Below are 16,057 nucleotides of genomic sequence, written 5' to 3'. Positions count from 1 at the left end.
TTACGTTTCAAAGGTTCCTGTCACCAGGGTTGGAGAGACAGTACTGTAGGTGGGGTGCTTGCCTTGTACATGGGTTCAATCCCCAGCACCGGTTATAGTCCCCTGATCCTGCCAGGAGTGATCACTGAGCACAGAGCCAGGAGTAAGTCCTGAACACCACTGGGTATGGCCCCTCCAAAACAAAAACAAAACCAAAGGAATTCTGTCACCTTTTCACCAAGGAAATGAAAAGAGGAGCCCAAGTGATAGTACAGTAGGTAGGGCGCTTGCCTTGCCTGCAGCCGACCCAGGTTCAATCCCCAGCATCCCATAAGGTCCCCCAGGCACTGGCAAGGAGGGATCCCTGAGCACAGAGCCAGGAGTAACCCCTGAGCATCGCTGGGTGTGGCCCAAATGAAAAAGACGATTCACAGAATGGGGGAGGAGGGACCACACCTGCTAATTAGATATCTTAGAAAGGACTTGTGGGGCTGGAGCAATAGCACAGCGGGTAGGGCGTTTGCCTTGCACACAGCCAACATGACCGACACAGGTTCAATTCCCAGCACCCCATATGGTCCCCTGAGCACCGCCAGGGGCAATTCCTGAGTGCAGAGCCAGGAGTAACCCCTGAGCATCGCCGGGTGTGACCCAAAAAGCAAAAAAAAAAAAAAAAAAGGACTTGTATCTAGATTATACAATGCAACAATAAAAAGAAAATCTATCTCTCAACCAAGAATGTGAACGAACATTTTTTTTTCTGAAGAAAACATATAAATGGTTAAAAAGAAATGCATGTGCAAGGCCAACAAGGCACCGCCTCAGGACTGCAATGGTGGCGGGGGTCCAGCAAAGCGAACGTGACAGGTGGGGAAACCGGAGCTCATCGCTGGGTGGGGGTGGAAAACAGCCTGACAGTTACTCAAAATGCTACAGAAAGAGTTCGCAGGTGACTCAGCAATTCCGTTCCAGAGAACATATCCTGGAGAGCTGAAAACTCAGTTCCTACAAGCCCTGGCCCATGAATAATAGCCGCATTATTCATCAGAGCCGAAGACCAGAAACAACCCAAAGGTCCGTCAACGGATGGATGAGCCAAGTGTGATGTATTGTCAACCGTGGACTATCACTTGGCAAGAAGTGAAGTACTAGCGCTTGCCGGCAACTGCGCCCACGCAGATGCGCTGTCGACAGGATCTCCGGAGATGCATTCCATCGTGAATGAAATGTCCAGAAAGCCCATCTAGGAAGACAGGAAGCAGCTCAATGGTGCCCAGCTTGGCACTGCATTGCACTGCACTGTCCTCCCGTTGTTCATCGATTTGCTCGAGAGGACCCAGTAGCGTCTCCATCATTGTGAGACTTGTTACTGTGTTTGGCATATCAAATACCAATCACCGGTAGTTTGCTGGGCATAGGGAGGAATTGGGGAGAGCTATCACTGGGGAATTGGGGAGAGCTGTCACCGGGTCCACATTTTGGGGTAATGAAAATGTTCACTACTTGCTTGGGTTTTGGGTTTGTTGGTTTGGTTTTCGGGCCATGCCTGGTACTGCTCAGTGGTTACTCCTGGCTCTAGGAATCACTCCTGGCAGTACTTAGGGAACCCTATGGGATGCCAGGGATCAAACTAGATTGGCTGCATGCAAGGCAAACGCCATACCCGCTGGACTATGTTGTTCCAGCTCCATAAACATTTGCTGCTTGATTGTGGCAAGAGTGCTTAATTCTGTGATCCGGAATTCTCTGTGTCATTGCACCGTACGCTTGAGAATATTGATCCAGAAACAAACCACTCCACATTCATGGAGACAGTGGTTGAAAACACTAGGATCAGTGCCAGGCTTCTCTGCCCGGTGACGTACAGGAGCTTACCGGATGGGCTACGCGCGAACCAGGGCTCTACACATGGGCCTGCCCACCCACCTCGGGCCAGGTTCATGGACGCACAGGGCCGGGCAGCCTTAACTTGCCTACTTCCCGACGTCTTGCTGCAGTGGTGTGGAGCTGTCAAAGCCCAGGCTTAGATCACCGGGAATTGTGCAGAGCTTGTCTGCCTGTGGCCAGCGTGGAGTTGGCGACGAGCAGTGATGCACAGTGGACATTGACCGTCAGGCACACTGGGGTTCCCCCTCCTGTCTTTCACAGCCGCTCCTCCGACTCAAACCAGAAGGTCCAATCTGGTCTCCCTGTGTGTGGGCTCCCTGCCAGGCAACCCCGGGGGCCCCCCGCCCCACCCATTCCGGGAAACCCCAGCAGGGAGCTGGCAGTCTCATCTTGGTCCCCGTCAGCAAGGCTGGATCTTAGCTCAGACTGTCTCCAGGGCAGGGGGTGGTGCGGTCTCCCCATCCACAGAGGGACCCGGAGGCCGAGAGGGACACGTCTTCTTCCAACACGACAGACAGGAGCTCTCCCGGCCCACATACCTGCTAACCACACTTCTCATTTATTTTGGGTTTTTTTTTTAATTCATTGGGCTCTCTCTGTGTGTTTTTTGTTTTCTTTTTCTTTTTTAAAATTTTTATTAGTGAAACACCAGGAGGTACAGTTGTAGACTTACAAATTTTTGTGCTTGGGTTTCGATTATACAATGATCAAATACCCATCCCTCCACCTGTGCCCATTCTCCACCACCACTGATCCCAGTATCCAACCCACCCAACCATGCCCCCTCATCCCACCCTATGTGGCAGGGCATTCCCTTTTGTTCTCTCTCTCCTTTTGGGTGCTGTGTTTCTTTTCTTTTTTTTTTTAATTGAATCACCTCGAATTACACTTAGAAAACTTTCATGATTGAGTTTCATTCATACAGTGATCGAACACCCATCCCTCCACCAGTGCATATTTTCCAGCACCAATGTCCCCTGTATCCCTCCCCCATCCCCCCTCCGACCCATCCCACCCCTCCCCCTGCCTCTATGGCAGACAATTTCCCTCTTATTATTTTTTTTGGGGGGGTCACACCCAGTGATGCTCAGAGGCTACTCCTGGCTTTGCACTCAGGAATCACTCCTGGTGGTGCTCCGGGGACCATATAGTGGTACCATATCTCACTATATATGGGATGCTGGGAATCGAACCTGGGTCGGCCGCGTGCAAGGCAAACGCCCTCCCCGCTGTGCTATTGCTCCAACCCCGACAATTTTCCTCTTTCTCTCTCTCTACTTATGGGTATTATGGTTTGCAATACAGATTATGAGAGGCCATCATTTCGGTTTTGGCTCATTGCCAGCAGTGCTCAGGGGTTACTCCTGGCTCTGCACTCACAGATCGCTCCTGATGGGTTCTAGGGACCCCATGGGATGCTGGGGATCAAACTTAGGTCGGTGCATGCAAGGGATGTGCCCTTCCTCCTGTCCTAGCTCTCTGGGCCCTGATGCCCACCCTCTTAGCCTCCTCCTGCCTCACCCTCCCCACAGCCAGGGGCTTCCAGGCCTTTCCTCCTCTCTGGTTTCAGCTGCTGCTTCTCCCCCAGTCCTCTGATAGCCACAGGGGACAGAAATGAAGTGACCAGCCCCTCCCCGTTGGCCTTGTGCCTCCCGGCAGCTGCTGGAAGGTTTCCCCACAATCCCCCAGAGTTTCTCCATAGGCTCTTATTTTGATTCCCTCCACACCTGATCCCCTGGACCACATGGTCCCCTAGTTCCTGAGCACCACCAGGCATGCCCCCCCAAATAAATACAAAAGAGGGGGGCTGGATCAATAGCATAGCAGGTAGGGCATTTGCCTTGCACACGGCCGAGCAAGGTTTGATTCCCAGCACTGCATATGGTTCCCTGAGCACCGCCAGAGGTAATTCCTGAGTGCTGAGCCAGTAGTAACCCCTGTGCATCACCAGATGTGACACAAAACAAAACAAAACAAAACAAAAATACAAAAGAGGGGCTAGCACTGAATGGGGGTGGGGGCTGCATGGAGCAGACCTCCCGTATGGGAGACCCCCTCAGTTTTCTCAGCCATGATATGATCCGGGACCTTGGGAAGGTGAGGGTGCGTGTGCTTTTCTGTTTTTTTATTTAAAATTATTTATTCATTGATGTGGGGGGTTGGAGCCACACCAAGCAGTGCTCGAGGGCTACTCCCAGGCCCGCTCAGGGATCGCTGTGTGATGTTCATGTGGGCTCCAGGGATCAAACATGGACCTTGAGAATGCAAAGCCACACTCAGCCCTCTGGATGTTCTTTTTTTATTATCTATTTCAAGTGTTGGGATGGGGGAGACGGCTCAGAGGGGTGGATCAAGGCTTTGCATGCAGGAGGCCTGGAGTCCATCCACCCCGGAACAATGTGGTACCTCACAGCATTGCTAGGAGTGGCCCCCAGCACCAAGAGGGGTGCCCCCCAACAGAAATATTCCCAGCATAGAGATCAAAAGAAATGCATCACAGTGCCACAAGTCTCCAAGATTCAGCTTGGCTAAAGAAATTCATTCCTTGGTCATCTTTGCTGGGAACACAGATAAAGCTTCACAGAGCTGCCTGAAACCTCATCACATCGCATTCCGAGCCCCTTTTCTGCCCCTGTTGGAGACAAGAGATGCCACTTCCAGTGGAACGAAGGTGCTTTAGGGCATGCCGAGACCTCGGGCTTGCATCCGGTGCACAGTGGGTCAGGCACATACTCCCATTTGACAGGAGACGGAACCGGAAGTCAGAGGGTGCAAGAGGGGACCCAGGCCTGACCGGTCAGTGCATGTCTGGGACACGAGAGGGTTCTGGAGGTCCCAAAGCCATCAGCTCTCCACTTGACACATTTATGAGTGTGCCATAAATTTCCCGCATGGCTGGAGCGATAGCACAGCGAGTAGGGCGTTTGCCCCGCACGGGGCCAACCCAGGTTCGTTTCCTCCGTCCCTCTCGGAGAGCCTGGCAAGCTACCGAGAGTATCCCGCCCACATGGCAGAGCCTGGCAAGCTCCCCATGGCGTATTCAATATGCCAAACACAGTCACAACAAGTCTCACGATGGAGACGTTATCGGTGCCCGCTTGAGCAAATCAATGAACAACAGGAGGACAGTGCTACAGTGCGGTGCTACTTCCCCACATATTTAAGATGATTTCATTGTGTAAGTAATGCAAAATTACCAATTCCTAAGAGGGATTTCTAAGTTTTTTTGTTGGTGGTTTGTTTTGGAGTCACACCCAGCAGTGCTCCTGGCTCTGTGCTCAGGAATCTCTCCTGGTAGGGCTCAGGGGACAATACGGGGTGCCAAATCCAGATAGCTGTGTGCAAGGCAGATGCCTTCCTCACTATAGGATCACTCTAGCCCAGAAGCAACCCTTCTTGGAGACAGTCTCCCTTGCCTCCCAGGAATGATTGCGTGTGTGTTTATATGTCCCTCCACATGCATTCCCAAATAGGGTAAGAAACACAGCTGATGAGATCAGTGCCAGGAGGATTACTCCATGGCTTAGAGGCCAGCCGGGCATTCTAGGAGAAAGGGCAGCTCAGATAGAGAAGGGAGCACCAAATAAAGGGTGTTTGGAGGATCCTCCCAGGATGGGAAATGCATGTTGAAAGTAGACTATGGACCGAACATGATTGCCACTCAATGCCTCTTTTGCAGACCAAAACACCCAAAAGGAGAGAGAACAAAAGGGAATGCCCTGCCACAGAGGCAGGGTGGGATGCGGGGGATGGGGGTGGGAGGGATACTGGGATCCATGGTGGTGGAAAATGGGCACTGGTGGAGGGATGGATACTTGATCACTGTATAATCAAAACCCAAGCACAAAAATTTGTAAGTCTACAACTGTACCTCATGATGTTTCACTTATTAGTGAAACATCATGAGGTACAGTTAAAATATTTTATAGGTAAAAGGTAAAGGTAAAGGCCCTCCCGTTGTTCATCGATTTGCTCGAGCGGGCCCAGTAACGTCTCCATTGGAGACTTTGTTGTTACTGTGTCTGGCATATCGAATACTCTCGGTAGCTTGCCGGGCTCTCCGAGAGGGGCGGAGGAATCGAACTCGGGTCAGCCATGTTGGCCGCTTGTAAGGCGAACGCCCTACCCGCTGTGCTATCGCTCCAGCCCTTAAAAGCTTTGCCACTAAGCCACCCAGGAAACACGAATTTATATATTATATTTATATTCACTTAAGAGATAGCCACAAAAAAAAACGCCTGTCTTTGATATTTTTATTAAAATATAAAAAAAAAAAAGAAAAAGAAACGCAGCTGAGCCTCATGGCTACACACAAGATACCCACACCGGGAAGTTTAAAAACGCCCAGAGCTAGAGCAGTGTAGAGGCTCCGAGCAGACCAGGCTAGTATGCCTGGCTCTGTCCCTTGCTGACTGTGTGACTTGGGGTGACCTGCTTCACCTCCCTGTGCCTCCAGGGTCTCATCGTGCCCTGAGACTCTAGGTCCCTGGTCTCCAACTTGCAGCCCAGGTTCATTCTCTTGAGGCACTAACATACCAAAAGGAGGGATCAGCAGGGTTGGTTCTGGGGGACTCTGAGCAGGTCAGTCCTCATCTCTCCTTGCATCTGGTGGTGCCCAGGAGCCTGGTCCTTCCTCATGGGGGGCATCCTAAGCCCTGTTCCTTCCCTGCCTTCTTGTGCCCTGCGAGGTCCCCCTGCTGTCCTCTGTCCTTGGAAACCTCTCTCTGGGTTTGGGCCAGACCCCCAGTCTAGGGCGGTCCTGTCTGCCATCCCATCCTCAGATGCTTTCTATGCCAAAGGGTTATCCATGGGATCCGAGACTTCGGGCCTGGGTGTATGAGGGTGGGGACAATGCAGTATACCCGGGTGGGTGTGAGAGCAGCTGAGTCACGTCACCGCCCCAGGGCATGCCCAGGCAGCCCCACCCCTCCCCCATGATGTCCATGCCTTGTGGGTGCAGAGTGGCCAGGCCATCCCGTTACGCTGCCCTCTGGGGTCACCACACACCCCCAAATCAGACGAACCCGGTGAGGCTGGGACCAGGGCTCTGCCGCCCGGCGCCCCCAAAACCCTAGAGCTGGAAGGCCAGCCAGCCTGAAGCGGGGGCCGTCGGGAAGGAAATGGCCTTTTTCCCATCCTCTCTTCCTCCCACATGGCCTTGAGGCTGGCCGAACCTGTACAAGGGACCCTCTGTTCTCCTCACCTTGTGCCCTCTCTGGAATGCCTTTGTGGTTCCCCCAGGGGCAGCCCAAGGCCAACGCCCTCGTGAGCGGGAACCTTCTGGAAACTTCTGTGCCGGACACATAGCATCAAGCTAAGTCCCTGGCCCAGCCCTCTGCCCATACAGGACTGCTGAATGGGGGTCTCCTCTCCGGGACCTCAGCCATAATGGGGACCTACAGCCAGCTGGGAGACGTGTTGAAAAACTTTTTATCCAGGGTGGAGAATCACATCCTCTCCACCCTGCGGTGGCTTCTGACTCTTCCCACTCAGCGCAGGGCGGGACTCGGTCTTTGCCACCTTAGCCTCGGGCAGCGATGGCATAACTCACCCCTTCCTGGCCCGCCCGGTGTCAGGCACACTCCCTCATGCCATCGTCTTTGATGCATCCTTCAAATCACCGGCCAGTCTCTGCACGCAGGCTCATGCTCACTCTGACTCTGGGAGCTTGGCAGCCTTCCTCCCAGCGTCAGTGTGCCAAGGGGTCAGTCGGCCACCTGCTCCTGGACGGCTTCGCTTCCTGCATCCGTGCAGAAGTCAGCGTGATTGGGAAGGAGTGACAGAGACTGAGGGAACAGTCTGAGGGGGTGTGTGTGTGGGGGGGGGGCACGGGCTGGGGGCTTGCTGGGCTGAGTAGAACTGCCCACAGGCAGAGAGGAGACCTCTGTGACAATGATTGCTGGAAGTGGTCACTCTGGACAGGACCTGGGTGCTGAAAGGAGGTAGAGGGGATGTATGATGCTCTTTCAGTAACAGGGTTGCAGATGCAGTGCCTAAAATGAGAGAGAGAGAGAGAGAGAGAGAGAGAGAGAGAGAGAGAGAGAGAGAGAGAGAGAGAGAGAGAAAAGCGTCTTCCATAGAGACAGTCTGAGGGGAGGGTGCGGAAGGGAAACTGATGACATTGGTGGTGGGAAGTGTACACAGGTGAAGGGACCGTGTTGGAACATTGTATGACTAAAACCCAATCATGAACAATGTTGTAACTGTGTTTCAAAGGGTGATTCAATTAAAAAAAAATTGTTATGTAACTGCCCACCAGGTGGGGTAGTTGGTGGATTCTTCAGTGTTCAGAGTTCTGCTGGATTCTTTTTGTTTTGTTTTGTTTTGTAGGGGTGGGGTTGGCCATACCCAATGATGCACAGGGGTCACTCCTGGCTCTGCACTCAGGAATTACTCCTGGCAGTGCTCAGGGATGTCAGGCATTGAACCCAGGTTGTCTGTGTGCAAGGCAAGCGCCCTCCCCTCTGTGCTCTCGCGCTGGTCCCCGGCCTGCGTTCTTTAGAAACTGGGAGTCATCCAGGGTCTTGGAGCAGGAACGGGAGTAGTCAGACACCAGGGAGGACCCGTCCTGGGTGCGGAGCCTAGGGTGGCATTTCCACGGCATCAGCTGGAGGCAGAGAGGGGCATGGGCCTCCCAAGCAGTTCTCGGAGGTTCTAGAGGACACTTGGTGACACTCGGGAACCGGGCAGGGCACTCAGGGCTCAGTTGCAAGTCTCTGGTATGGGGAACCTCTGGGCCACAGCCAGGGATGCCCATGCAGGCAAAGCACTGTCCCACCCCCAAACTTTCCCCTAGGTCCATTCCCATGCCAAGTCCTGATGGGTCAATGCTTGCCCAAGAAGTGCCCTGGGCGGCCGGTTTCTTCACTGTGCTTGGGGTTTGCTTCTGAGAGCAAACATGAACCCAGCGGTCATGTCAATGGTAGCACCATCTCTCTCAGTCATGGCTAGAGTCATCTAAAACTGCTGTCAGAGGAACCAGAGTCATAGCATGGCAAGTTAGGCGCTTGCCCAGCACCGGCCAACCCTTGGCACCCCATGCCATCCCTTGAGCCTGCCAGGAGGGGGTCCCTGAGTGCCGAGCCAGGAGTAAACCCTGAGCGTCGCTGGGTGTGGCCCAGACACACATACACACACACACACACACACACACACACACACACGCACGCAAGCACAGACGCACACTGTTTTCAGGTTTAAAAAAATCCCCTTCAGAACATAAAATAACAAAATAGGAGACTAACACCCAAGAATGGCCGATATTAGTACCAGGAATTTTGCTCCATGACTCGGAGGCCAGCCACACATGCTAGGGGAAAAGGCAGCTCAGATAGAGAAGGGAGCACCAAGTAAAGGGTGTTGGGAGGATCCTCCCAGGATGGGAGAAGCATGCTGAAAGTAGAATATAGACCAAACATGATTGCCACTCAATGCCTCTTTTGCAAACCACTGCACCCAAAAGGAGAGAGAAAACAAAAGGAAATGCCCTGCCACAGAGGCAGGGTGGGATGGGGGGGATGGGGGGTGGGAGGGATACTGGGATCCGTGGTGGTGGGAAATGGGCACTGGTGGAGGGATGGGTATTTGATCATTGTATAATTGAAACCCAAGCACAAAATGTGTAAGTCTACAACTGTACCTCATGGTGTCTCACTAGTAAGAATTAAAAAAAAAATTAAAGCTAAAATAAATAAATAAATAAATAAAAATTTTAAAAAAATCCTTCAGACTACACTTATTTGTGGAATATAAAGTAACAGAATGGGAGACCAACACCCAAGGATAGAAGAAGGAGGATCACTCCATGGCTTGGAAGCCGGCCTCACATGCTGGGGGAAAAGGCAGCTCAGGTAGAGAAGGGACCACCAGGTGAAGGATGCTTGGACGGCCCACTCAGGATGGGAGATGTGGACTGAAAGTAGATTATGGACCAAACACGATGGCCACTTAATACCTGCATTGCAGACCACAGCACCCTAATGGAGAGAGAGTAAAAGGGAATATGCCTACCACAGAGGTTGGGGGGGGGGTTCGGGGTGATGAGAGGGATACTGGAGACGTTGGTGGTGGAAAACGGGCACTGGTGGAGGGATGGGTATTCGATCATTGTATGACTGATACATAAGCACGCAAGTTTGTAAGTCTGTAACTGTAGCTTATGGTGATTCATTTAAAAAAATTTTTTTAATTCCTCGTCAGAGCTATGCTCCAGGCACCCAGTTCCCCCAGAGGTCGCCCCCTCCCCCCACACGCCCCCCGCAGTGGAACCCAACAGCGCTGGTGGAATCTCCTTCCACCCATTCCTCGCTGGAGCTGCACTGGCCATTTTCCTGTAGGAGTCGCCCCCTGAATGCCTTGGGGGAAGGTCTCAGTTTCCTCATCTTTTCATTTCCCAAAGGACCCGGGACTACAGAGATGGGATGAACCGGAACAGCCCCCCACCCCCACCCCCCATCCGGGTTGCCGACCCCTTTCTGGTCTGACCCCTCTATTCTGTTCTCAGTCCTGTTCCAGATGTTGGCAAGGGCGAGGAAGAGGAAGAGGAGGAGGAGGAAGGCATGGAGCCACCTCTGCCGCTTCCCCCCTGGAACTGCCTCCCTCGCAGGGGCTTCAGCATCCTGGAGAAGCTCATGAAGACGTCCCCGGTGTGGCAGCAGCCGGATGTGGGCCAGGCCGAGGCCGCCAGGATCCTGAGCCGGGAGGGCCCGGGGGTGAGTCGGGGTCTGTCCCAGAGTGGGTGGGCGTTGCGGGGAGCTGCTGCCTGTGGGCTTCCCTGCCAGGAAGGGCTTTTCCTTGTGGGCTTTTCCTCCGGGATGGACCGTCCCAGCACCCTGCTTTGGAGAGCCGGGGCTGTCTGGGAGTCTGGCCCTGAGCCAGGTGTGTGCCAGGAGCCCCCGGGAGATCAGGACGCCACAGACGGTGGCAGAGAGAGGAAGGTCTTGGGCGGGGAGCCAGGCTGTGGGGTCACCTGAGCTCCACCACCCAGCGCCTCTTTCTTCCCGGATGGGCTTCCGAGCTGGCCGCTTCAGCATCCCAGGGGCTCAGAGGGACGGGATGGGGAGTCAGAGCCCATCAGAGGCTCCCACACCCGAGCTTCTCTTTTTTAAGAAAATTGTAAAAGCGATCCACGCGTTTCTTACAAAGCAACAGCTGGGATCTACATATGGTCTCCTGATCACCACCAGGAGTGATCTCTGAGCACAATCAGGAGTAAGCTCTAAGCAGTTCCATGTGAGGAGGAGGAAAGAGAGGAAGAGAGTCAGAGAGAAATAGAGGAAGGAGGAAAGGAAGGAGGAAAGGAAGGAAGGAAGGAAGGAAGGAAGGAAGGAAGGAAGGAAGGAAAGGAGAGAAGGAAGGAAGGAAGGAAGGAAGGAAGGAAGGAAGGAAGGAGAGAAGAAAGGAGAGAAGGAAGGAGAGAAGGAAAGAAGGAAAGAAGGAGAGAAGGAAGGAAGGAAGGAAGGAAGGAAGGAGAGAAGGAGAGAAGGAAGGAAGGAAGGAAGGAAGGAAGGAAGGAGAGAAGGAGAGAAGGAAGGAAGGAAGGAAGAAGAAGGAAGAAGGAAGGAAGGAAGGAAGGAAGGAAGGAAGGAAGGGAGGGAGAAAAGTTCCAAAACATAAACAAAATATGTCCTGTTACTACACCTCAGAAAAATATGATATGTATTTCCTCTGCCTTTCAGTGTATTAATTTTTACAGAATAAAACCAAGCCTTCATAGTTTTTTTTTTTTAAAGCAACAACTGGGAGCAGGCACAGAGCAAAGCGGCTTGTAGAGGTCCGCACGTCTCAGCCTGTATTTATTGCTGATCGACCTCCCAGCAGTGTTCAGGGGGTCCTGGGGCCAGTCTTGGCCATTCTTGGCCGACTGGGCATGTCGTTTAGTCTCAGGATCTGAGGTCACGGAGCTGCCTGACCTCAGTGCCAGAGGACACCAGGGCCACCCGCCCCGGGTCCCACAGTGCTGGGAGGTGTCCAGGGAGGTTCCTGGCAATGCTTGGGGAAAACATGGAGCCAGGAATCGAACCAGGGCCAGTCACGTGCAAGGCAGTTGCCTTCACCCCTGTGCTGTATTGTAGGTGCACCATTTTGGCGAGGTGTCTGGGGCGCGGGGAGAGCCCAGCCGTGCTCCTGGCAGGTTCAGACCCTGCTGGGTGTCATCCCAAGTGAGGGTCACATGTGTGGCAAGCCGGGGCCCACCAGGCACAGCTTGGAAAATGCCAGAGGGGGCAGGGCAGGCCACTCAGAAAGAGAGCTCATGCCTGGCCTGTATAGCGCCCAACTTTGTTTGTTTTTTTTAATGATTTTTTAAAAAAATTTTTATTAGTGAAACACCGTGAGGTATAGTTGTAGACTTAGAATTTTTTGTGCTTGGGTTTCAATTATACAATGATCGAGTACCCATCCCTCCACCAGTACCCATTTTCCACCACCATGGGTCCCAGTATTCCTCTCATCCCCCTCCCCATCCCCCACATCCCACTCTGCCTCTGTGGCAAGGCATTCCCTTTTGTTCTCTCTCTCCTTTTGGGTGCTGTGGTTTGCAAAAGAGGCACTGAGTGGCAATAGTGTTTGGTCCGTAGTCTACTTTCAACATGCATCTCCCATCCTGGGAGGATCCTCCCAACACCCTTTATTTGGTGCTCCCTTCTCTATCTGAGCTGCCTTTTCCCCTAGCATGTGTGGCTGAGTGCTCAGCTTTGATCCCTGCTGATCACAGCAGAGTCGGGGGCCCCCAGCCTTCTTGGTCTCTGACCCACAACCAACAGTGCTCAGGGGCCACTCCCAGCTCTGTGCTTGGTGGAGGGGGCTCATCCTGGCAGTGCGTGGGGGGGTGTGCAGTGCCCAGGATCGGACTTGGGTTTTCTGCATGCAAAGGCTGCATTCAGGTCCTTGAGCGATTTCTCAGGCCCGATCCCAGGAATTCCATTGTGAAAGTCAGTCTCTCTCCACCTTCCGAACTGCTGGCATGGAAGATGTCCCACGCACAACTGGCTGCTGGGCAGAGGGGATTAGGCGCCCTCTCCTGGGTTCGGGCCATCCGGAGATGAGCTGGGATTCTCCCGCGCGAGAGGCGGGCTCCGTGGCCCCATTTCCCAGCCATTTCCTGGCTCCTGTGCATGTCGGCATCGGCTGCCAGTGGAGGAGCCTTGTGGCAGGGACGCGTTAGGTTATAGCATGATTGTTCGCACTCATCTGTGCTTGGCTGATTCAGGGCTGGCTACTGGACCCTACCCTGTCACTGCGTATGGGCGGGTCTGGTTCATTCGCTTTCTCACTCTCTGGCATGACAAGGTGCCCCAGGATTGCCAGGGAGGTTTCCTGGCCCTGCCCTCACCTCAGTCATTTCTCCAAGGAGTGCTGCTCCCTCTTAGGGGAGACTGGTACTGAACCCCAACATCCGGCACTAGGGGTGAGCCTGGTTCTTGGGCTGGCACCGCTTCCGGGCCAGAAGGTGGTTTGAAGGGAGAGAGTGTTTGTGTGGGGAGACATTAGCTTGAGGGGTGCTGAGTCCTGTGTTGGCAAAATGACGGGTAGGCAGGTGGCCACCTGCTTGGGTATTGGCTTAGCAAGAGCATTCCATGGGGTGCCTCTCCTGCACCCCCCGAGCCCAGTCATTCTGCAGGGTGTCTATCTGGCACCCCCCCTAAGCCCAGCTACTCACAAGGCGCCTCTCACACCCCCTAAGCCCAGCCATTCACGAGGTGTCTCTCCACCCCCTGACATATCCGGCGAGCTAGCGGGGCACAATCTGGTCCTGTGGTCTGCTGTGGTGGGCACTGTCTCATCTTGCCACCCCCACCGCAAGCAGAAGTTGGTTCTGCTGTGTTTACCCTGCTGGGAGAGCCCTGCTGATGAAGCCCGTGTGTGTGTTGGGGGTGCGGGGATCATCAGGGGACCCGGTTAGGGGACTGGCTGAGTAGCCACACCCCGGAAGGGGGACACAGAAGGACTCAGTGGGAAGCAGACGGGCAGAACCTCTCAGTCACTGTCATCCATCAGGAGGAGTCAGTGAGGGCCCGTCCACTAATTCCAACCCCTCCCCAACCCCTCCCTCTCCTCACCCTGCCTTCCCACCTGCATTGTCTCAGGTGAGACCCAGCACTCAGCTGAAGGGCCTCAGAGGCTGGTGGCTGTGTGACCCTCAGAGCCGGGAACTTGGGTGCCGAGTGGCAGCCCAGGACATTGGGACATGCAGCTGAGACCCTGGTTCAAATCCTCAGCACCTGAAAGTAGACTATAGACCAAATATGATTGCCACTCAATGCCTCTCTTGCAAACCACAGCACCCAAAAGGAGAGAGAGAACAAAAGGGAATGCCCTGCCACAGAGCCAGGGTGGGATGGGGGGTGGGAGGCATACTGGGACCAGTGGTGGTGGAGAATGGGCTCTGGTGGAGGGATGGGTACTCGATCATTGTATAACTGAAACCCAAGCACAAAAATTTGTAAGTCTATAACTGTACCTCATGGTGTTTCACTAATAAAAAAAATCCTCAGCACCCTGTCCAACACCACTCCCACACCCCTGAAGAAACCCCCCAAAACAGAATCAAGGGACTCAGACAGGCCTGCCCATGCCTCCTGTCCAGAGAGCAGAGAGCACTAACACCAGCGACAAGATAAGCCAGCTTGACTCGGGTTCGCCTCTCCGAGCCCCACTCCCACCCCTCGAACTTCCTCCCCTCAGGAACAGTCGCCAGGCCCAGGGCTGTGTGGAAAGGCCAGTGCCTCGCCAGCTGCAGTTTGAGCTTCCAGGGGAATTCTGATCCCGTCACAGGAAACGCACGTGGGAAGCTGGACCCCAGTGCCAGGGCGGGGCTCCTGAGGGGATTCCTTCGGGCGCAGACTTGGGGGTTGTTAGTCTCTTTTCCGGATGAGAGCGCCAAGACTCAGGGCACTGACCCAGGCCCAAGGCGCTGGGAGCCGGGAACAGAGCAGGGGACTGCTGCTGTACCGCCCCCCTGGGCACGGGGCTGGCCTGAGACCTTCTTCTTCCTCTCCCTGTGGGACACCCAGGCTGTGCCTCAGCAGAGGGATGGAGTCCAGAGAACATTCTGGGCTTGGGGGAGAAGGAGCCCATTAGCATCAGGGGAGATCATGACCCCCCCCCCCCACCACCCCTCAACAAAATGATGCCATTCTTCTCACAGGTGAAAAGCATCTCTGGCATTCTGTTGTCTTTTACTTTTTTTTATATATAAATTTTACTTTATTTTTTATTTATTTATTTTTTTCTTTTTTGGGTCACACCCGGCGATGCACAGGGGTTACTCCTGGCTCATGCACTCAAGAATGACTCCTGACGGTGCTCAGGGGACCAGATGGGATGCTGGGAATCGAACCCAGGTCAGCCGTGTGCAAGGCAAACGCCCTACCCACTGTGCTATCACTCCAGCCCCTGTTGTCTTTTACTTTTCTTTCTTTTTTTTTTTAATTTTTATTAGTGAAACACCATGAGGTACAGTTATAGACTTACAAATTTTTTGTGCTTGGGTTTCAATTGTACAGTGATCGAGTACCCATCCCTCCACCAGTACCCATTTTCCACCACCATGGGTCCCAGTATTCCTCTCATCCCCCCCCCCCCATCCCCCTATCCCACTCTGCCTCTGTGGCAGGGCATTCCCTTTTGTTTTCTCTCAGTCTTTTACTTTTCATGGAAATATATGTTGGCCCGTGCCCTCCCGGGCCATGGCCCAAAGTTTGAAAACCTCGTCCCTCCTACTCGGGGTGGAGCGGGGGCACTCAGCCTCGTGCGTGTGTCTCTGAGCCTGTGGCCTGGGCATGCGGCCCCGCAGGGCAGAGGGGGTTCTCTCCTGCAGACATGCCCTGGCCGGTACCCTTGCGGGAGCACTACCACTGCCACCCTGGTTCTGCCCCGACTTGGACCCAGGCTCTGAGCTTTCTGTGTCGGCCTCCCTGGGGGTCTCACAACTTCTGCCCAGGCTTCCGTTCTCAGGCCCTGCTCCCCAGAACTCCCCGGGAGAGCACACCCCCAGCCATCATCAGTGCCCACCAGGTAGCTCCTTACCAGGGCCTGGTCCAGCCTCACCCAGAACGGGGAGAGTTCAGACACCCAAGTACCCTTTGCATGCAAGAGTCTCGGCTCCCTCCCTTCACACCCACCTGGTCCCTCAGCCGACCAGGGGTACCCTACAAGCACTGTGCAAGAAGGAGCCCCCCCAAAACTGCTG

The 16,057-nt window shown here is 54.0% G+C and overlaps 1 protein-coding gene across 1 annotated transcript in view; it reads left to right on the top strand.

Moving 5' to 3' along the window:
* The window catches only part of RIN3 (Ras and Rab interactor 3), a 103,065-nt gene that overhangs the window by 28,254 nt on the left and 58,754 nt on the right, over window positions 1-16,057 (top strand). Inside the window, 1 exon segment of the mRNA XM_056134446.1 lies at window positions 10,370-10,577. Coding sequence (XP_055990421.1) covers window positions 10,370-10,577 — 208 coding nt within the window.

Source organism: Sorex fumeus, unplaced genomic scaffold, assembly GCF_029834395.1.
Source record: "Sorex fumeus unplaced genomic scaffold, SorFum_2.1 ptg000098l, whole genome shotgun sequence".
In the NCBI taxonomy this organism is placed as follows: Eukaryota; Metazoa; Chordata; class Mammalia; order Eulipotyphla; family Soricidae; genus Sorex; species Sorex fumeus.
Note: the sequence above shows the minus strand (reverse complement) of the source record. Positions and strands in the feature narration are given on the sequence as shown.